Source organism: Panthera leo, chromosome A3, assembly GCF_018350215.1.
Source record: "Panthera leo isolate Ple1 chromosome A3, P.leo_Ple1_pat1.1, whole genome shotgun sequence".
NCBI lineage: Eukaryota > Metazoa > Chordata > Mammalia > Carnivora > Felidae > Panthera > Panthera leo.
The window spans coordinates 110287760-110310910 of NC_056681.1; the positions used below are offsets into that span (position 1 = coordinate 110287760).

Here is a 23151-nt window from a genome sequence, read left to right on the forward strand (position 1 = left end):
TGTCACCTTATCAAAGTGACAGATCATCCTGCGTGAAACAACCCAGCCTGTCCCTTCTTCCCCTTTGCCCCCTGTCTGGCTTTGCTCTTCTCAACAGTCCTCAGCCTCACCCTGGGTGCGGTCTCTTTATCGCTTGTTTCCTGCCTGTCCCTCCCGCCGAAAATGTAAGCTCCCCGAGGACTGGGGGTGGGGGTGGGGCTTTGTTTGATTCACTGCTGTGCCCCAAGGGCCTAGAAACAGCGCAGGTGCATGGCAGGCACTGAGTGAGTCTCTGTTGAAGGAAGAAGGTCAAGTCTCACCATTTCGATCTCAGGAGCGTGTTACTGGGGAGATGGATGTGGAGCTCGTGAGGCACAGGTGGTGTGGAGCAGACAGACTGCCTCGCGGGGGAAACCCGCGGCTCCCCTTGTTCTCTGCATGGCCCTCAAGGACTTCATGTCCCCCGTGTGCAGATGGTGATAAGACGGCAGAGGGAACCTCTCACTCCCCATGTGCACCTCACACAAGGCCCGTGCGGCTAAGCTGGGAAGGGTACCCAACGGTAGGCTCTGAATAGGGTTCAGCCTCCTGACCTGGCGGGACGTCCCATCCATCACGTGGGATGAATGGACAGTTGTAGAAGTGCTCAATCGGGTCTCTGCTGCTGAACAGCCAAACAGACAATGAAACTGTTTGGGTGCCGACCATCCCATCTCACAACCACACAGTACAGACGGACGGCTGGCAGGACTCCCAGCTCACCGTACTGCACGGCCAAGGTTCTCTGACATAACGCAGCAAGGAGACACGAGAGTCAAGGTGAAGGTGGAAAGGATCCTGACTCCTCCCCAGAGTGCGTGTTCTCTGCGGTATAGACTGAGGGGTCTGTTTAGGGCTGGAGGTCCGGAATGCTCCCCGGAGGCTGTCCTGCCGGGGGCTCAGGCCCTGCATTTCTGGGATGAGGGACAGAGGACGAGGGCACAAGACACAGACGTGGAAAGTAGGAGGCAGCCTGGGGGAGGATCTGGGCAGCTGTGGGGGATGGAGGCTTGCGACTCTCGGAGGTGGGTTTCCGAGCTGACACGGAGGGTGGGTGTGGGAAGAGGCGTGGGCGTGGGTCGCCAAGGCAGCCAGCTGGGGCCTCCTCGGGAAGACACCAAGTTGGGCACACGGCTTGGGAGCAGGCCGCAGGGACAGCACGGGTGCTGCTGGGACTCGGGAACCGAACACAGACTGAAATGCATTCTTTAACCACAACTCCTCCATTCCGGTTCTGATATATATTCATGTTGCAATGGCTGTGAAGCGATCCCCTAGTGGGTCCCCTGGGCCCTCTTCACCAGGCCGGTCCAACGCCACACCAATATTGCGCGACCCGGCCAGGGTACACGGCACTAAGAGCCTATTCCGCCCGTCAGGCCGTGCCGCCACGAACACTTAGAGCACGCAGATGAGAAGAACCAGAGCGAGTCTAGCATGGGACCCAAATCAGGCCCTCACCCTGATGGCAGTCTCTCCGGCCTCCCCCCACCCCCAGCCCCATCTTTGCGGTGTTAGACCTGGGCCGGGCCCACGGCCTGCCCGGGCCCCGTGCACCAGCGGCCCGTTTCCCCCGCAATCACTGTGACGGCTCGGGAACCCTGGCTCAGATACCTGGACACATCGGGCAGCAACTTCCTTCCACGTTGATGGGCTCCACGCAGGGCAGCGGGGGGCAGCTGACGGTGGAGCAGAGGGTCTGGCCCTGCAGGCAGTAGCAGTGCGTGCAGCTGTCGATGTCCCAGCGCTCCTCGTCGGCGTAGGCCTTCCCGCTGAAGTGGCACACCGCCTTCTTCGGAATAGCGTCCTCTAGCGAAAAGAACAGCACAGGGTGGAGTCGCCGGATGTGACAAAGCACCGCATCTTAAGACACCGGACACGTAAAAGGGCAACAGCCCTGTACGGTCACCACGTCCTTCCCATGGTGACTTTCCAGCAGGTGGCGAAGCTTCCGCCTCCCCAGTTCCCTGCTGCCATTTTCCTTGGCACAGGAGAAGCTTCAGAGCACTTGTCTTGTGGCCTGAACCTGACCAAGGGCCACGGAGGCCAACACAGGGCAGTAACTGCTACGGCCAGGTAGGAATGACACCCGCTGGGTAAGTGTCCCTGGATCGTCACTGAAGAAAATACAGATTTAAGCACATTGGGTGGCTACTGAACGTACTACATGAAGAAAAAAAACCAAATTCAGACACAAATAGGTAGGGATGCATTCAGAGGTTTTATGTGGGAAGAGATAAAGTCCAGCTGAATACATTTATAGAGCCATTCACGAAACTCCTAATTTCACTTCATCCTGCTGTAAGTGATGCAGGGGAGGGGTCAGGAAGGATGGCAGTGCGTCCCGGGGAACCCACGGCTCTCCTGGGCAGGCATCCGTGCTGACAGAACCACTTCCCTCATTCTTCGGCGATGCTGGGGGGGGGGGGGGGGGCTTCCCTGTCATCAACAAAGGCATTCCTGCTTTCAAACCCACCTCATTTCATTTCAATCCATTTTTTTCCAGCAAACTATGGCTTTTGATAATCATGTATTTTTAGGAGTTATTTTACGTGTAAGAATTTACAGCTGTTCTTCTCTTTCCTCCAGTCTCCCCTGCCATCCTCATTTCCTTCCTCCCCCGACTTTTTCCTAGAAAGTCCCTTTCTCTTGGGACTCATCGCCTCCTCCTGGTTCACCTGAACTCATTTACAAGTGGGCACATTTCAAAGCCAGTCTGTCCCCCGAGAGCTCAAGAACGGTGGCTCAGAGTGAGGTCCCAGTGACCAGCAGAGACAGGGCAGGTCAATGGGGACACGGGGGGGAGGGGGGGCAGCACTTCCTTGTCACTGGACAGGCCAATAACTGGGTGACTCCTACTAAGCTGGGGAGATTTTATGCTCAGATTCTAAAGGTGCCTCCACTTACCACTGGTCACTGATAACTGAAAAACTATAAAGGAATCTGGTAGGAAAGCAGTGATGTCAGGGGCTCGGGGTCCTTCCTGGAAGACATCTGGGAAGCTCCAACAGAGGCCCCGACACAGAGGATGGAACCCAGAATGCCCGAGGGAGCGATGAGAAATGTGTAGGCAACAGCAGCCATATTCCTTGAGCAACTCCCAAGGCAGCTTCTAGCTGCTCTCTGTGTAGACCCAGCACAAGGCTTCCTGTCGGGCTTCTCCGGAGGAGGCTCACACAATCGGTGTCCACATTCTCTTCTTGCCCGGACTAGGACGTGTTGTATGTCCATAGCTAGATCTCAGGCCATGGCAGAGGTTTATAAGAAAGCACAGGAAGGAGTCTGTGTCAGGTGCCAGAATGCACAATCTCCGTTTCTCAACATGTGTTCACAGCTTCTCTATTTCTGCCTAAGGCTCAACAAGGGACACGGAGGAATCACGGAAGCTTAGTTGTAAACAGAAATGTTTTCTCACTGTCTAATAAAATGTATTTCATTGTATTTGTGAACGTTCCATAGAAAGTTTTCTGGTGTGCTGACTGTTAAGCTTAAAACCTTGTCTGGAGGCTTTCAAACCAAACCCACGACAGAAGTTTTTGCTAGTCTGGAATCCTTAGGGGAGGCGACTTTATTAAGACATCTCAAATGCACATGTCAAATGGCTGAGTGGAATCAGTTAATGAATCTGATTCGAGTTATATTCTGACCTCCAGCCAACTTTTCATTGAGGACATTAGATTTGCCATCAAATCTAGAGTCTATTATGCAGAGAACTCTTTATGAAAGGAAGCATCTCTTCATGAAGCAATACTGCTGATTCTATTTTACACAGACCTTGTAACAGCTCATCGGATGGACTAGTAGCACTGCATAAAATGTGAATAATGCATTATTGTGCTAGGAGCTTCGGAAAGAGAAGGTCAAGCTCCTTGCCCACCTCATCTAGCACATTCTCTGTGCTTTACCTCCTAAAGGCATCTTTGCCAGTTCCTCTCAGAGAAAAGGAGGGAATGAACTCAGGAAGGACTCTGTAAAAAAGAGATTCGAGTCAAAGCCAAGCACAGGTTTGTTATTTTCTCAAGATCTAAGCAAAGGCACTTTTTAAGATATTTAATTAATTAATGCTACAAAGCTAAAACGGTCTGTTAAAAAATTACATTGAGGATGCCTGGGTGGCTTAGTTGGTTAAGCAGCTGACTTTGGCTCAGGTCATGATCTCGTGGTTCGTGAGTTTGATCCCTGCATTGGGCTCTGTGCTGACAGCTCGGAGGGCACTTTCTGTCCCCCTTTCTTTCTGCCCTCCCTGGCTCATGCTATCTCTCTTTCTCTCTCTCAAAAAATAAACATTTAAAAAATAACAAAATAAAAATTACATTGACGTTAAAAAACATTACATAGTAAACATTATAAAGACATTCACTCACTGATTCTACACACTTTTCTCATGTGTGGGAAAGAAGGCATGACCACAATGACCCTGACCCGGAGGACGGTAGAGAAGTTTGTATCTTTTGATACAAACAGCTTGGAGCTGTGAGCCTGCTTCGGATTCTGTGTCTCCCTCTCTCTCTGCCCCTCCCCTGCTCATGCTCTCTCTCTCTCTCAAAAATAAATAAACGTTAAAATAATTTTTTTTAAAAGTAAGCTATCTTGGTAGGTCTAAAAAACTGGGGGTGCCATGTTCATGGCAGCATTATTTACAATAGCTAAGACATGGAAACAACCCATTCATCGATGGATGAATGGACAAAGAAGTTGTGTTTTATACACACACACACACACACACACACACACACACACACACACACAGGAATATTATGCAGCCATAAAAAGTGAAAAAAAATCCTGCCACTTGTGACAACATGGATGGACCCTGAAGGTCTTATGCTAAGTGAAATAGACAAACACTACATGAACTCACTGAACTGTGGAATCTAAACAAACAAATTAAACACCAAATTTACAGAAAAAGAGATTAGATTTGTGGTTACCAGAGGTGGGGGTGGGGGCAGGGAGAAGTGGAGAAAGTGGTCAAAAGATACAAACTTCCTGTTACAAGATGACTATGTGCCAGGGTTGTGACGGACGACACGATGACTACAGCTAACTAGACTGCTGTGTGGGAGACTGCAAAGTTGTTAAGAAATAAATTCTAAGAGTTCTCATCATGAGGAGAAAAAAATTTTTTTAACTGCATCCATGAGATGTTAACTAAATCTGTAGTGGTAATCATTTCGCAATATACGTAACTCAAGCCATCATGCTGTATGCCTTAAACTTACACAGTGATCTACGTCAATTATTTCTCAATAAAACTGGGAAAAAACCTGGGGGGGGGTGGTGGGTAGGACGGAGAGATAGATGCCAGTCGACTGGTAGCTGGTAGCCCCGCCTCAAAGAAGGGAGTCTCTCCTTGGGGGTGGCAGGGAGTTAAAAGGGGCCCAGTGCCTCAAAAAAGACCCTGAAAGGGACTTGGCCGCAGACTGAGGGACCTCAAAGTCTGTGCAGAAGTCCAAACGCTCAGTGAGGCCACAAGATCTAAGAACCGAGCGACCAGCACTCTCAGAGCTGACCTTCTTAACGACTGAAGGTCAGAAGAGGCAGATGGCAGAGATAAGAGAAACACCAGATGGTTTTGAAAGAAGGATCCAGAAGCCAAATACTGAAGGACCCAAGAGCACCTGCCGAGCATCCATGGTGCTGAAGGGCTTCACGCCATCTGGGCTCGCGGAAACCCCGAGAGGTAGGGCAGTCTAGTCCACTCTTGGGGAAACGCAGATTCAGAGGGCGGAAGGAACCTGATGTAACCAAACCAGTAAGTGGTGGAGCCCACATACACCCTGACTCCATCTGACTGCAAGGCTCGAGTTCTTTACAACGAGGTCTACTTAATGGCTGGATCCTTTCCTTCTATTCCAGGAACACACAGAACCTTCTTCATGTGGTCTCCAATATGCCTGGTCCTCTCTGGAAAGAAGACAATGCCTTCAGGGAAAGGCCATGCTGGTTCCAACGTGCTGCCTCGGGGTAAGCCACGGTTAGCTGTGCGTGCATCTTGCCAGGAGTGGCAAGCTTGAGGACAGGCACTTCAAGCCACGATTAGAGACCCATTTCAGAGACAGGAACGGGGAGACACTTGCCCTCCACCGCTTGCAAGGAGTGGTTTTCTACGGTATCTTCACATCTGACCAGTTTGAACCACAAAATCGATACATTTCGTAAGTCTGTTTCTTCAAACACATTTTAAAACGAAGTCACCTTTAAGACTCTACTGAATTTTTGGGTGAAATAAATGAAGGATTCTTGGTTTAGGAGAGCCCTGATTAATCGTTTCCAGGGTGGCTGCTACGTGGCCCAGATTAATCAGCTAGAGTTTGGTTAATGAGGCTTTATACAAATATTTCTGCTTTTGACTACATGTCACCTGAAAGGCAAAGATCTAAACAGAGGCCTGAGAGTATAGAGTCATTTGTGCTGGCTGACGGATTCTGGAGCCTCCTGCTTCTTACAGGCCCTTTCTTTTCCGGGTTACTGGTTGTAACACCTCCTTCCACGGCACATTTGGGTGAACCTGAGAACGGTCAGAGAGTTTTAGAAACGAGTCGGTTTACAGGAAGACGTGGTGGCCGTTCTATGTAATTTGAGGTTCTAACTCATAAAGTCGCCATAGTCTTTTAGGGGAAAGAGCACAGTCTAGTTGGAAGTACATACAAAAGCATTTTAAGCACTTTGGCTGAAGAAGGATGTAGAAATGGAGACACGGGAACGTTCAACTAAAAGTGCTCTACACAGTTTGTATTTGGCTATTGAGTGGGCCATGCCATTTGACTGCTCTATTTATCACTCCCACTGGTTTGTTTACACGGACAATGACATGATTTTTATTCTTGGATATCCAATAATAGTAATCCATTTGCTGAATGCCCACTATGTATGGGCCACTGTGCTGATTTATATGAGTCAGTTCCGTTTTGATCTCCACAGCCCAAGAGGACAGGATATTACCCCCATTTCTCAGAGAAGTGAGGCAAGGGGAAGTTACATGACTTGCCCAAGACACATGGTAAGGAGGTGGCAAGGCCAGGACGGGAACATTGTAGGTGCGGCTGCATAGTCCCCACACCTTCTGCCCACCATGTACCCAGAAGGATAACCTCAGGGAGGGCTACCTCCTTGTGTCAGACACATGAACGTGGTTATCACTTACTACCTAGCAAATGGGCACTTTTCCTACCCCTTACGTTTGTTGGGGCTTAAGGTTTTTGTCTTCAAAGGTAATTTACCTTTTAACTGACTGCCTCACGTATCTGGCACAGCCCTACGGAGGAACAGAGATAACGAAGTGGTTACTGAGGACCCATGGCCTTTCTCAGGCGCATCTCTATTTAACATCTCTCTCGGAAGAAGAGGATTAGAGGAGAACGTTCCAAGAAAAACATGAGATATGACACTAATATAATCAGGTTATTTTTAGGACAAACACATCAGGAGTTATATATCCAAACAAATGTGCTCCTCTTCTAAGCAGTCACTGCAGAGGGCTATGAACGTATCCCAGCAATACTGCCCTTGCCTCACACAGCTCTGGAATTTTCCTTTGGCAGAGACGTCCACAGCCAAGTTTTGACCCATGCAATGAAGACAGTTACTATTTTATGGCCACTCCTTGGTTTAGAGCAGCTCTGGTATTTTGTTTCCTCGGCTCTGGCCTCTCTCATCCGCGAGACCAGGCTTGGAAGGACTTTGGGCCTCCTTCAGAAACAAAGTCTCTACTGTAGGAAGGAGACCTGGTGCTGGAGTCCTCACCAACGCTGCGTCAGGCACCCGGAGAACTCGTGCACGGCGACTCCTTCTGTGGGGTCGTGTGACTCAGCGCACAGACACGGGTCTTGTCTCTTTTGGACTCAAGTATAAGCAACATTATATTGCATCACGGACGACTACGATAAAAGTATGCCATGTCTTTCCGTGGGGGCAGTTTGGAGAACTCTGCATTTTTGTTTTTCTTTCCAGTTTCCCTGATTCTGGTTCCTACAAAAGGGGAGGAAGAAGCAGCAAAGGCCTTGAAATGTTAACTCCTTTCAAGCTGACTTCTCCCACTGTTTAAACTTCGCCATCTCACTTCTTTTAAAGATAAGAAGTCTTAACAGGCTGTTAAAGTTGGGACTTGCTCTTGCTCTCGAGCTATCCTCCCATTACACCATAAAGCTAATTAAGAGGTGGGGAAACCCCAGAATGCACAGCTGTGTTGTTTGCTTCCCCTATAAAGGTCCACTCAGTGTTTCAGAAGCCCCCGATATGGGAGCTCAGGCCTTGCTCTGACTCTGACCCTGACCATGATGAGGGATATACATTGGCCTCTGAAAAGGAAGCATCTCCTGGTTGTTTCCCCCACTTGCCTCTGTGGACGGACCTGAAAAGTAAGATGCCCTTGAAACTACGCTCTACTCGACTCTTCAACTGCTGCCAGGAGACAACTTTCCTGTGTAGACACTCGAGGTTCTAAATGCGGGTGTGGCAGTCCTAAAGGCAGAGTGTCAGTGTGGGAGTCACTTCCTGGGAGGAAAGCAGGTGGCTTTACCAAAGGCATCAGCTCTCTCCAATCTCCAGGGTACTGTTTAGAGTCCTGAAAAGTAATTTGCTCTGGGATCCCAGGCCAAGAAACTAAATGCAGTTCTGACTCTCGGATTAAGTCCTACTGCAAAGTAATCCCCGGCAGTAGTGGAGAGGGGTGCTTTGTCCTTTTGCCACACTGCGGTGCACAGCACGGTGCTGCACGCTGGCACGCTGGCACGCTGGAGACGCAGCAGTGCACGAGGCAGATGAGGTCTCCACCCTTGATGAGAGGCTCCTGGATCTGGCGGATCTCATCAGCTTCCCAGGTTCCCAGGTCCAGACCCACAGGCCAACTGCAGGCCATGCTAACAATGCTATACTGCTATCTGGTATCCTAAGTTTGCCGCCCAGGGACTTACAGAGAGCATTAGTGTGATCATTTCGGCAGGTGTGAGAAGCCACGGGGCACCCTACGGGGAACAGGGGATTCAGACAAGGGAGTGGAAGAGGCAGTCAAGAACCACCAGGGACGCAGCTGACCTGAGGAAGTGCCCGGGAAGTACTTTCAAACATTTTAGCTTATAAATTTAACGTGGCACTGCAGCAACCTTTCTCTAACTGCCGCAGAGGAATAGAACGCTACTATTATATTTTATCTTCTTTTAGCTGGTAAAATACCCAAATCCCCGGCTTGTGATATCCCCTTCATTTCCGTATCCCAAAGGTGGGCACATGCTGGGCATGAACTCTCCCTTTGGAGAAGAGATCGATTGTGTGTGTCTCCTGTTTGAGAAACCAGCTTTACTTTTGTTTACGTAAAGAGGAAACAAACCACAACGCTGAAAGAATCTGAGCAAATAATTCACAGGTCACTAAGCGACGCACGGAGGCTGGTGGGCACAGATGAGGGCGGAGTTTGAACGTGCTGGCCCACTGGGCCTTACTTGACTGGAAAAAGAATGGAAAAGCAGAATGCAACTGACGTCTTGCTAAAATGCAGGTGGTCTAGATAATTTCAGAGAGGCAGAGATCTAATACATTGTAATCCTATCAGCACATGATTAAATGTTTTTGGCTAAAAAACGCAAAAAATATTTATTGATTTAACTCAAAACCTGAGTACCTTATAACATTTGGCTTCTAGTAAATAAAACATCTGCTCTTAACTCATTTTTGTAAAAAAAAAAACAAAGACCAAAAAAACAAAACAAAAACCAAAACCCGAGACAAATGTTGGCATGTAGGCGAACACCTACTTCTCTGTATGTCTTAAAATACTTTGAAAGCAGACCTGACAACCATTTTAAGACCCTTCTTGGAAGTCCATTTGTGTTTTATTTTATTCTGTTTCTTGGGGTGGGAGTCTAGGTGCATTTATAAAAGCCAAAGGGGCCTTTCAGGTTTCTTCAACATACTAGAGAAAATAGGAAATAAAGTTACTGGAAAAATTATAAACTTTCCTGAGTTCCACGAACAGAAACCTCCCCAAACTGGTAAACATGAGGACTTGTGGCTGATTCCCACAGCATGCAGAGGACAGAATTTTTCAGTAATGGGACTTAATCCATGCATTAAGTGTCTGCTATGGATCGATTAAGCACTTCATGGATGGAAGTTCAAGGAAATATTCCATTTTCAACTTGAACTGAGGTCCCATCTCTTACAAGGCCTACAATCCTTCATGGAGATTATACACAGAAACCATTTTGAAAACACATAACGTAGTCTAAAAGGCAGAAACAATGAAAGATGAAGATAAGGAAAACATAGCACTTGCTTTATGACCTAAGGGAAGCTTTCCATGTAAAAGAGTACAGAATTCTGTTACGCAAACCTTGAGGAGGAAGCCACTGGACTTCCCAGAGCGGGTCCTGCCGTCACAGCCCAATGTCCAAACACCCCGCCAGCAGCCTCCAGAGGGTCTGCTGAGTGACTTCAGGTCTGAATACATTTCCTTATCAGAAATAACCTTCCATATCGGGGGAAGGGGGGCGGGTCTTTCCCCCAACCACTCGAGAGTCCAAAATCAGGGTTGGTCTCCTGGACAGAAACAAGAGGCGAAGACACCAGTGCCAGGCTCCCTTCTGTGCAACAGACCTCTTGAAAATAAGACTGTGCTGGTGCCCAGATAAGGACAATGCCACTCGGAGGTTGGAACCACTGGAATTTCTGTTTACACAGCTAAGGCCTAGGACACTGAGGTGCAAAGAGAAAGCTGCATATGGCATGAGCAGGATGAGGTGCTTCCCAGGGTGCAGGGTAGACCAACTGAAACCAGTCACTCTTTATTTCTGCTGCGGCAACTTGAGACCCATTCCAAAGTCAGTACAGCACGTGACAACCAGAACGTCTGCAGCCGTTCACCCTCTAAACAGCACGCAGAAAAGCATCCGGCTCCCCTTCCCTTCTGTTTAATCACATCGGCACCTTCTGGGACCACCTGGGTTGCTGTGTTGGGACCTCAGGAGCCCAGAGCTCTGAAGGATGTGCGGGAAGCAGACGGGGCTCTTCCTGACGGTGGTGTGCCCTGATGACAAATGCCATGGGCTCTGTTTCTGGACTCGCGGTGGATCGTGCACCGCAAGTTCACGGACTCCTCAAATGGGCCTGGCCTCTCAAAGTAAACAAAAACCAAAAGAGCTGCATTTTCTCTCCCCTGGTGCCATCCGGAAGCATGAAAGGGATTGGGAAGCTCTGAGGTGTGTGGGTGGCACACTGCCCCAAGCAGCTGTGCTACGGGGCCTTAGAAAGCATGCTGTCTCCACACCGACCACAATATGGTGATGAGGCAGTGGTGGGCGATTAAGGTAAGAGTGCAGGACGAGGTACACCACCTCTTGCAGAAAGGCAGGTGCCATCTTTCAAGGGAGCGATCAGAATCGATTTGGCATGTGGCCCAGATCAGCTGCACTCTGTTAGAAGAGCTGTAACTGTACTGACCCAAGTGAGCACTCACGCTGTGTCGACTTAAGTACCCTCACCGGGGTGTGTATGTGTGTGTGTGTGTGTGACTTAACTGTATGTCTTAGAGATGAGGAATTAAGTATTTGCTATGTTTGATTCCTGGGCAGAGTTAAATACACAACGATCAACAGATGTTCCAAAGAGATACTGTTGATATTTGTAATCTCTAAGGAGAGATAGCTAAACAAGTTAACATTATCATAAACAGAAAACTAAACAAAAATGAATGCTGTATAATAGACTGACTTGATAGAAACTATAGATACCGCCGCTATTAAGGAGAAATATTATTCATCATCTTCTAATTGAAGATCACAATAGAGAGGAAATAGAATGACAACCATCGCAACCAGTGGAGTGTGCCAAGCCGCCTTGATTCCACATAAAAGCTCTACCTCAAATATTTATATATAATAAATATAAAAAATAGCCAATCTCTAATCAGTCTGCTGGAAAATCATTTTCACAGACTCTGAAAGATATGGGATACTTAGCGACACTTAAAAGATACTAGACTTAAAGATATATAATCGGGGTATCTTAACTTTGTTCACATCACACGTACACATTTTATAACTTGTATGTACACTTTCATAACCTACAAATACACAATTTCATACCTCTCGTATATAAACACACACACAAATACACGCAAGCGACTAACCTTTGACAAAAACTTCTCAAGTGAAAAAGATGCACGGACTCAGATTTCCAGCCAGCAAACAGGACTTTAAATATCTGACCTCAAATATTTTCTAAAGTAACACATGGTTACAAAGAAATAAATACATAGCTGCCAAACCCTAAGTTTCGAAACAATATTGTATGCACTAAGTAATAACAGGACTGGGCCAACACAGGGGCTGCCTACCCGAGAATGGTCCCGTTCAGACTGGCTCGATCGAGGGGCACACCTGTGCATCTGAATGTCCAAAGTCAAGAGCAGGCGTGATGCTGCAACAATATAGGCTTGGAGACCCCACAAGCTGAATTCAGAAAAATCTTCATGACGAATGTAGCGCTCTATATGTTTGCCCGGGAATGACTAAACCCCTGCACGTGGTTGAGGGTCCACTGGAATGCTGACGGTGCCCCGCACAGAAGCCGTCTGGCCCTCGGCAGAAGCATCACCGACACGAACATCAGAGCAGAGGGAGGGGGATGCGGTCAGGGCATCACCCTCAGGGCAGGCATCCCCACAGGCACTGACTGTGTGAGGGCTGGACTGTTAACTGTCCTGGAGGAGGGATGGACTAAAGACCTCACTGGAATTCTTTTTGCTCTACGAAGGGTCCGGAATGGCATGTGGGATGCGGTCAGTGATCAGGCCACGTGTGCGTGGTGAAGTGTGTCACAGTGAGGGCATCTGCTGTTTATGAGAAACCACGTATCAAACCTGCCATCACACATTACGATTCCCACCGCACCTTGTACCTTCACCTGATTTATGCGCTCAGCTCATCTTTTGATTCTTGCTCCCCATCCTGCAAGCCATCGTAACAGTCAAAAAGCCTCTGAAAATAAAATCTAAATTCGTGTGTATTTGCGTAGGAAACTGGAATATAAAAAAATGAGGGAATCAGAAAATGTTTCACTAAAATGACTGGGTAATTACTACTTAGTTTCTTTCTAGTACGAGGATGAATTCCCAAATGATGGGTATTATCGGTAATGAGACAAAGCTGTTCACTTCTCAAAATTAATCATCAATCCTATTAATTATGTCTGTATTACACATTCTATTAAATTAGCACACATAATATGAGGCCTTCACACATCAAAAGAGAAGCATTATCATTGCACATTAGTGACTTGATAATTTAGCTGAAAAGAACACAAATATTCATAATTATACTACTTTCCGTAGGATCACCACTTTTCAATTCTCTTACGGTAAGAGAAAAGGATACTTTGCAAGGTGAAGGAAGCATGCTTTTGGTTAGGGGTTTTATCAGTACAAAAAAAGGTCAGATTAAAAGCAGGTTTGAGGTTTTTGGAAATCTGTATTTGAGAGATCTAATTAGTTCACTCAGGGACCCATGGCCATGGTGAGGTCAGCACTGCAGGCTGGGTGGGGTGAGGCACACGTGGCCCCGGGAACAGATGATCTACGTTAAGAAGAGCTGGTTTCAAACCGAGAAAGCCCAAAGCAGGAGACCATGCAAGCACTGGTCCTCTGCACCTCCTGGACAAATAATCTGGTGCTTTAGGACATGCAAAATGATGGCCTGTCTTTTTCTTTGCTAGTGATCTCTGGATGGTGATGCCAGCTTTGCCACTGAGGCACAGCCGGTAACTGCCTGCAGGGTGCTAGTGCTGCCGGGCTTGGAGCCCTTACAAGGGACCAGGCTGAAGAGAAGCTGATAAGAGAACAAGCCTGAAGAGGCCAAGGGAGCTAACTGGAGAGGCAGATAGGGAATCTCCATATCACAGGGACTGAACTTGACTTTGTATGCTTGGACATAAGGGGGAGAAAGGATGAAGACTAATCCAATAAGGCTACTTGCAAAATATGTATGATGTATACAGAAGGGGCTCAGTGACTATTTTAATAATAGAACAACATGTATGAAGCATTAAGATGAATGAATAAAAGTATACAGTATTACTCATCAAATCTTCAGCCTCCCCAATATGTTCTCCTGAAGATAAGCCTTAGATTTATATATAATACAATTACACCTGCCACTGAAACACAATTTCACTTTATTATTATGAGCTTGTACGAACAAAAATGTAGTGAAAGTGCTTGCAAACTAACTTAAAATCAAAGTAAAAAATGTGGACCAGAGTGGCATTTAACTGTCCACACTAAAGAAGAATGTACAGTTTAAATCATGCAAGAATTGGAAGAGGAAATATGAAGGCCAAAGAAACAACCAAACAAATCAAAAACAAAAGCAAACCCCAAAGCCCCGCAAATAACAAAAAACAAAAAGCAAAAAACAAAACCGAGAAAGACATAGACTACTCTTGCTTCTAGGTTTCTTTCCATGAGTTTAAATTTGTCACATTGGCTTTGAAAAAGAAGTGATTTACTATTTATTACATGCAAACAAATGTACTAGTTCAGTAATTTACTAATTACAAATTTACCGGTTAAGCAGCAAAACACAAGAACTTTTTCTATCTAAACAAAATAATCTGAGAAGTTTCAACACACAAGAGACTCACTGTCAGATCTTTCCTCTGAAGGTAACATGGAATTCTCAGCCTCCTGGGCCCTGGTTTCTTTTCTAAGTATGATCCAAGTGCCCCTGGTGGATTCATAAAACCCCTGTACTGGAGTTTTGATATTTAAATATGGTAGTGGCAGTTGTAGTGGTTGTACATTTCTCCTTTCTGCTAATCCCCTAGCCTGAAATGGTGGCCTAGTTACGCCTTTTATTTATATCTCACCAAAGGCAGTGCCATTTTTTTTGTCTAAATTCCGGTCAGCTCTTTGAAAAAATAAGCAGCACTAAGTTGGATGTATGACTTGACACATTGTTTTTGGCTCCACTTGGGAGCTAGGAAGCTTATGGGTATTACAGAAAAACCCAATGTGTTGGTCACTAAAAGGTAGGGCAATCGTAGGTCCTGATTTGCTTCAGATACTCCTGGTCTAGAGCTGTTGTCCCATCATAATTAACAGCCCCTGTTTCTCTCTCAAAAGCATCATGATTTGAAGAATAAATTACATAAGTGGTCACTCTATTAAAAAAAGGGAATCCAGCTTTCAAACATACATTTTAATACTCTATGGCCATTATACTGAGAAATATCTAGCTGTAAAATTCCTGAGGGAAGAAATTGTGTTTTTAGAATCTCTGCATCGCTTTTATACCAACACACAAAATAAGACTCAGAGGAAGTGGCCTCCTGTCGTGGCCAGAGGTCACACAGTCAAGGAGAGGGAGCTGTCCTGATAAGCTTGAGTTGTGGCCAACAGGTACCTGAGTGCCATTCATCGGTTCTCCTTTGGAAACTGGTACAAAGCGCTGTGGCCAGATCATCTCCTATTCCTCAAGTATCATCCCAAATATACAGAATTACTTGTATCTAGAAAGCATGCAAGAATCTCCAACAGTAAATGCACAATACATGCAATTAATACGGCTTGCCTAATTTTTCACCTGCTACTCTGATTACACGTTCATTACTGGCTTGAGAGGCATACATTGTCTTTCACTTGACTTCATGAGCTCTACTCAATACGAAAGCAATGAAAGAGAGTGAGAGCCTTGGGAGTGGGGACTGTGCTTTTATTAGAGTTGCCAGCTGTCTGAGCCTTGCCTTCTGGACTCCAGAACAGCATCTGGCTTATATCCATAGGACCGATTTCAGTATAGACGTCAGGGGCAAACATACATATGTCTCCTGCTGAAAAGCTGTATCCCCATGCGTCATAAGGAGAGGATTCTGTCAGTTTCTCAGGCCTCACTTTGTGTCCCGAAGGCCCTCAACATGGACAACTGCTTGGTTTAAATGGAATCAACTAAGTGTCAGCAGACAGAGGAATACCGGGGACACTAAATCAGTATTTGGTATTCAGTTGATCTCAAGGCAGCAGCGAGCTCTATGTGCTAAGTGTACCTTAATATGGGACATGGTGTTTCTCTGTGAACAGAAAGACCGCTGTAAATAACAGGGTGGAGAAAGGGAGCTGAATATTGAACATCCTGGAACAGCAAAGGAGCCCAATAGAACATGACAGTGCTATATCATCATGGCATTCTGAGACAGCATTTCTTTATTCTTAATATGTTTTACCTTGCGAACACGTCTTCCCCATCACCCTCCTGAAACTAGCGCTTTGGCTCTGTGTCACATGTCAGAAACATTAACTGATCTAGGCAAATGGCTGTCAATGTAGATTTAGTGGCCAATGGTAGAAACCCAAGATTTTTTTTCATGGTCTTACCTATGCAGTAGGGACAACACTGGCCTTTCCTCAAAACAGGTCTTTCACAGGATACTGAAGGGCAAGACTCAGAGTAACAGCTAATTACGCTATCCATGCATACACAGCTGGTACAAACGTCAGGCTTCCAGGACTCAGCTGCCAGGAATATATCCCCTTCATCATTTTTGCAGTAACTAGGCACGCTCTCATTATGGGATGAGGAAGGCTGAAGAGGTTCATCTGGAAAAACGAACATAAGGTCAGCAGAGAAAAGGAGATGCTATAGGCCACCTGTGCAACATAGCAAATTTCACTGTGTCTCGTAAAAAGCACACTCAGTCACTGTGGTTCAGTGTGCCTCCTATAAGTGACTCAGGAATGAAATGGCAAGTCTGACTTGGGCAGGGTCTTGAATTTCGAACGCAAGACAATAAGGACCACAAAAGACCTGTTACCGAGAATCTGTTAGTTGTCTGTACAACATCCTCTCTCCTCTTCCTCTGTAGCTTACCCAAATCCTGGTTTTGGGGGGTGGGGTGGGTGGTGGAGGGTTTGGATCACAACAGGTGTAAGTCAAACAAGACGATCCTGCTCCCTGCTTTTCCAGTCTCCCCTGCAACTAAGGGTGGCCCTGTCACCTGGTTGTGGCTAATGGGACTTAATGGCTAATGAAGGGATTTCTGGGAAAGCTTCCGCTTTCCTAATAGAAGCGCAGATGTGGTGCAACTCTCACATTCCTCCCGCCTGGAATGTGAGTGTGTTGTCTGTAGCTGTAATATCCTTATCGTACCTGTAGGAGACGGACCTCTACATATCTAAGACAATGATCAATGCCGATAAACACCTGCCTCTGCACTTCTTGTAATGTATGTGAAAGAAACTTCTATCTGTCTAAAAAATGTAGCTGGGTTTCTCCTCTTATGTGCAGCTATGTGCAGTCTTAACCAATCGATATCCAAACAGACTTTCACTGCACCTTCAAAACACCCATTTATAACATCCCAATGTTCAGGCATTCACGTTAATGGCTAAGAGATAATGGGAAATCTAAATTACTCAATAAGGAGGCACCCACATCATCTGCAAGTCGTCTGCGTCTTTGTTAAAGACTTTGACCAGAGGGTTCTCAGGTCAAACTTGAAACAGAAAAGAAGGTTACCAGAAAACCCAGTTATCTCTTTGGGTCTTGGCATCCATTGAAATCACAAGAAAAGCTGTAACCTCAAGCAGAAACCTGACTGGGGTAGAACAAAGAAAAACAGGATAGTGAGGTTCCTAGTTCAGAAATGTGACAATGCTGCTAAGAGAAAGCACTTGCAACCACCTTCACCAGTCAAGAGCTTGGAAAAAGCCATGATGTCCTACCCGGCAAACCTCTACATTTTCTCAGTGGCCACATGGTCAAAAGAATGATCATATCCTCCTCTTGGAATCAGTCTCACGAAGTCTGCTATTTGCAGTCACAAAACAGAACTAACTAAGATAGGCAGTTATTACAGTGATGTAGAAGCTCTAAATGTCACATTCTCCTTCCATCCGTCTCAAGAATACGTCCTATAGCCAACACATTCTCCTTCCATCCACCTCACGAATACGTCCTACAGTCAACAAGTTTGATTTGACAAGAGCCTCTCTGAGGAGCAAGGCAGTTGCTTTGTTTTGGGAAAACAAAACAAAACAAAACAAAACAAAACAAAACAAAACAAAACAAAAAATGGAATGGGTGCCATGCCCTCTCCTGGAAGTGATGGAACCGTATCTCCTACTGCCAGTCCCAAAGGTATTCCCAAGTGAAAAAGAGACATTGGTTCCACTGCTCCAAATGTGCTCTCGGTCCAACTTTAGGGATGGTTCCATAGATGAATTCCATATGGGTTAAAAATGGGGGGTTTGGGATTCCCTTCTCAGTGACCTTTTCAGGGTCATCCATTTCCAGGGATAATTTTGCCCTGAGGGTCCTCTGGGTTATGACAGCTTAGCTCTTGCAAGCAGTATCCACCCTCATGTCTAAAAATTTAGAAGAGGACAGGGACAGCAGTGATGGAGCTAAGAAGTACCAAGTGAAATGAATACTCTAGAGTCTGGAGGCCTCTTGTTGAGGCCTAGAGAAGACCCTGGGGGACACTGGTAGCTGCTGTCAGTGCTGGAACAGGAGCCAGGGCGGAGATGCAGATTCTGGGGACTCCTTCCCCCGGGCAGGAGACCCCTAACCAAACCCTAGCTGACCAGGTCATCTGGGAATCTTGCCCATGGTATCTTCCTTCTTTGGGCCTCTCTTCCTATTTTCCTCCCGCTCCAGAGACCCCGTCTTTATACTTCTGATTCCAAATACTGAGTCCTAAACTTTGTTTTTACCAATTCCTTGGTTGGCGCTCATCCATTCCTTTTATTTCTATTCTACCTCCCTCTCTCTTCTGTGCTATGCTTCTTTCAAACTCTAAACAGTAAAGGATGAAAGAGAATTTAATAAACCTTTAAAAAGAAAGAAGTGTTATTCCATTCTCTTTCTTACTTTGGCGAAGAATCACCACCTGCAAGGATGCTCGATCTTGGTGAACCTATTTCTGTTTCCAGACCTTGCTCTAAACCCAGGCTAGAGGAGGGGGAAAGTGGAAGGACAGAGGGCATAACAGGGCACCCTAGGGGAAACAATCATCAGGAGGGACACAACTCTTCTAATTGTACATATGTCTCCTTTCTGGACTATGTTAGGAGGCAAACATCCTAAGATTAGAGATGGTCTTTTTCCAGATGTGAAATACACCCTTTATCAACACTACTGTTCAAATTCACTGTGAAGAAAATGTTTTGCATTTTAAGACTCTTTAAAATTGCTGCAACATAACAATGAATGGAAAGTTCGGGAAGATCAATTATGGGTCAGGTGACTTATTTTTTTTTTTTTTTAAATTTTTTTTTTCAACGTTTTTTATTTATTTTTAGGACAGAGAGAGACAGAGCATGAACGGGGGAGGGGCAGAGAGAGAGGGAGACACAGAATCGGAAACAGGCTCCAGGCTCCGAGCCATCAGCCCAGAGCCCGACGCGGGGCTCGAACTCACGGACCGCGAGATCGTGACCTGGCTGAAGTCGGACGCTTAACCGACTGCGCCACCCAGGCGCCCCAAAGGTGACTTATTTTAAAATAATAGCATTCCAGAAATGCTCTTATTCAAATATAAGAGGAATGTTTGGAATACTGATATATAAAGCAATAAATCCTAATGTTTAAGAGGAAAGCTATGACTGAACTCTCTCTCAGGTTGTATGTTAAGAAAAGACAAGCCACCCAGGTGTAAGTTAATAAACGCAAAGCCAGTGCACAGGGGTGTCCATTCCCCTTAGGAACTGAACCAAAAAACATTATAAGGGTTTGAACGTGAATAAAGTAGTGATTAAAAAACAAAAAAGTAATGAGGGGCGCCTGAGTGGCTCAGTCGGGTAAGCGTCCGACTTTGGCTCAAGTCATGATCTCATGGTTTGTGAGTTCGAGTCCCACATCAGCCTCTGTGCTGGCAGCTCGGAGCCTGGAGCCTGCTTCAGATTCTGTGTCTCCCTCTCTCTCTGCCCCTCCCCCGCTTGTGCATGCGTGCTCTCTTTCTAAAATGAATAGACATTAAAAAAAATGAAAAAAAAAAAGTAATGAAACACATGGGTTTATGTTTTACTGAGTAAAACTACTCTTAAGAATATACATTTAGAAGGCAAATGGTTATTGATTTAAATGGAAGAGACCAAAAGCTAAGCAACAACAAAATAAAAGTAGCTGTGCTGTCCACTTGGCGATGTTATATATACAAATTACCTTCTGGGAAAAGGAATATACTCCGGTGTTAACTACGAGTGCTACTTTAGTCATAAAACCAGTAACTTATGTTTAAAATCTTGACAAAATTTCATCACGTTTGTATCTTTGAATCATGACCATGAATTTACAAGCAAAGGCAGGTTACCTGAGCAGTAAAAACACTACTCTCTGTGCACGTGCAGTGCTAGTCAAGTTAATACTTTTGGATCGTAATTTATTTGTCACTGCAGATTTGAGGGGGTGAACATGATGCATATTTTATCAATTCTCTGTTTAACATTCCACAAGTATCTCCACCACCCTTCCGTACAAAGAATTTTATTTACATTATTTATCAATAACTGCTCTTCACATTTGTTAGGGACAAAGATGACTTTCCACATTAGCAAAATCAGCTGGAATAATTTCCTGCAGCAGGGCTATCTCCCGAGTCTGAGATGTAGGGTTAAGAGACAAGAATGGCAGAAAGAAACAGTCTCTTTTCCCCCTCAAAGTCACCTCAAATGCAAGGCATATTAATTACATAAATATACGTGGCTGATAGAGGGAAATGAATTTAGGAAGCAGGCTGCCAGCTGCTCCGGCCTGGGTGACTGGCTCCCGGGCGTGGCATGCTGCCACGTGGGGCTCAGCCCGGCCTGCTGGCTCTGCAGAGTGACAGAGCCCAAGCCACAGGCTTCCCCAGCGAGCATGTCCCAAGGCACGGCGCAGTTACCTGTGCACTGTGGGCAGCAGGAGTCCTGGGTGCGCGAGGGGTTCTGGCAGAGCAGCGGTGGGCACACCTCTGTCTCACACAGCACCCGCCCGCTGTGGCAGGTGCACTGCGTACAGGAGTCGATGTTCCAGGTTTCTCCTTCCACAAAGTACTCTCCTCCGGGGGCGTGGCAAATGGAGGGGGTGCTGAGCTCTGGCTTTTGCACCACAAAGTCATCTGGGAAATGACAAAAAGAAATCAAGACACAAGAATTTACTCAACTGCGGTCTTGCCAACCCTTGGAGAAGCTGGTGTCATCTGCTCGAAGGGACAGAGAAATGGCGGTAGGGTATCTCACTCTGTTCTCAGCAAGACGACGGTGAAGAAATATTCCATGCACAGGAATAGAAGGGGACGGTGAAAGAGCTGGTTTCCAGAAGAGAGGTTCAAGCGGTCCCAGTGTGTCAACAGTAATGACAGAATTCAGTAAGGGAATTAAATTACCTCAAGAGGGACTCTTCCTGTCAAGAAGAGAACAGGGCCTCTTAAGGGATCTCTGAATATATAGGAAGTGTCTAGAATAACAATCTCTCATTTACTGAAAGCTTACTGTGGCCCAATCTCCATGCTGTTTTATGTGTGTTGGTTCATTTATTCCTCCCACCAACTTGTGAAGTAGGTACTGGGATCCTATGTTACATATGAGGAGCAGAGGACTCAAGGTATTCAGGGCAGACAGGGAATCTGCACCCCAACTATGTTTGTTTGGATCATGGATATGCCTCCAGATTAAACACAACTTCCAACCCGGTCTGTGCCCCATCCACTTCATTATCTCTACGATCCTGCGTACGTTTATGCTTGGAAATACATCCTGCTGTCGAGCAGGCCACACCCCAAGACTAGCTGGCAGCAAACGGAGCAGGAATGCTCTTTCAGAATCAACAGTCTGGAAACCCTCACCTGAGACTAAACATTTGCTTGGCAATGTCATCATCAAGAGAGGTAAATGCCCAGAAACTGATGATAACTATGATTTCTTGCCCCAGAAGAGAGGCGATTTTGGTGTCTTGGTGAGATGATAATGACAGAGAGGGAGCTCAATGTTGAAAAGGTCTGCAGCGGTACTGGGAGTTGCCCTGAAGTTGTGCTGAGGGAGACGAGAAGTATGAGGACATTAACCAAACTTGTGTCATCCAAATACAACAAGCGTTTCAAGAAGGTGTTGACAGTGGTGAGCCCTGCCGAGAAGCAGTCTGGAGACACCACGGCTAGCTCATGCTTGGAGCTCAGTGGAAACTGGGCCCCAGGACAGCTCCCCTGTCTGTGCGGAGATGCTCAGAGCTGGAATCTCTGAAGAGCTCCCATGCTGTTACTTTCAAAGTGATGGTCAGCGTGAGAGTCCACAACTCTGATGAGATACAGTGCTGTGGGCGGATTCCCAGCTAAGATGGTAACTACGAACACAGCTTTGTCTCAGGGGCACTAGGAAAGACTGGAGCTTTGCCCGAGTGGACCGATTAGGGAGAAATGACACACTAGCCAATGCTTACATTCATAAGCCACCAGACCAAACTCTCCAGTGATGAGACAAGTGGAGAGGATAGTAACTAGAATGCAAGTGAGGGGGGACGAGATGGTTTCCAGAGAAGACAAAAACTTTTCCAAAGAGTGGCAATAAGCTAATGCTGGAAAAGCATGACTGCCTTTCCCTTACTGCCTTTTCCTTTCCAAAATGACTTAGAGAGGCTTGCCAATCACTGCCCTTCTCAACGCTGGTGCAGAAGGAAGTGGTGGGAAGAAAGCAAGGCACGTTTGCAGATGTCTTGCCAGCTTCTCTGCCATACTCCGTGCCTCAAGGAGACCATGTGAGTGGCAGCAGAGATGGGGACAAGAGACAAACGGAGAGGCAGAGGGAGAGAAGGAGAAAAAAACCTGAGAAACAGTATCGTCTGGTGAATCTTCTAGCAGGACAGTTTAGGAGCTACCCCAGAAAGGAAAACAGTTGATCCTTGAATGGAAGAGGGGAGAAAATATTTAAAATAGGGGTCCCCAAATGCAATACTTCTGGGGTCTCTCATCAGGAGAGTCCAGAAGTGGTAGCCCACTTAAGATGTTTGGAAAAAAATATACCTACATACCACATACACGCATGTTTTTATGCATGTATATGTAGACATTTGCAACCCACAATGATACGTCAATTACTCTGTGTGTTTATAGAAGAGTTTTCGCTATTTCTGTAACAGAGAAAACTCATTTTAGTCCCACTGACTTTCAGTTCTT

General features: G+C 46.2%; 1 protein-coding gene across 2 annotated transcripts in view; it reads right to left on the minus strand.

Moving 5' to 3' along the window:
* Positions 1 to 23151, minus strand: part of CRIM1 (cysteine rich transmembrane BMP regulator 1) — a 189012-nt gene that overhangs the window by 12818 nt on the left and 153043 nt on the right. For both annotated transcript variants that reach the window (XM_042933264.1, XM_042933263.1), the window contains 3 exons: positions 20887 to 21102; positions 16382 to 16603; positions 1633 to 1827 (listed from right to left, as the gene is read on the minus strand). In XM_042933264.1, coding sequence (XP_042789198.1) covers positions 1633 to 1827; positions 16382 to 16603; positions 20887 to 21102 — 633 coding nt within the window. The remainder of the gene's footprint in view (positions 1 to 1632; positions 1828 to 16381; positions 16604 to 20886; positions 21103 to 23151) is intronic.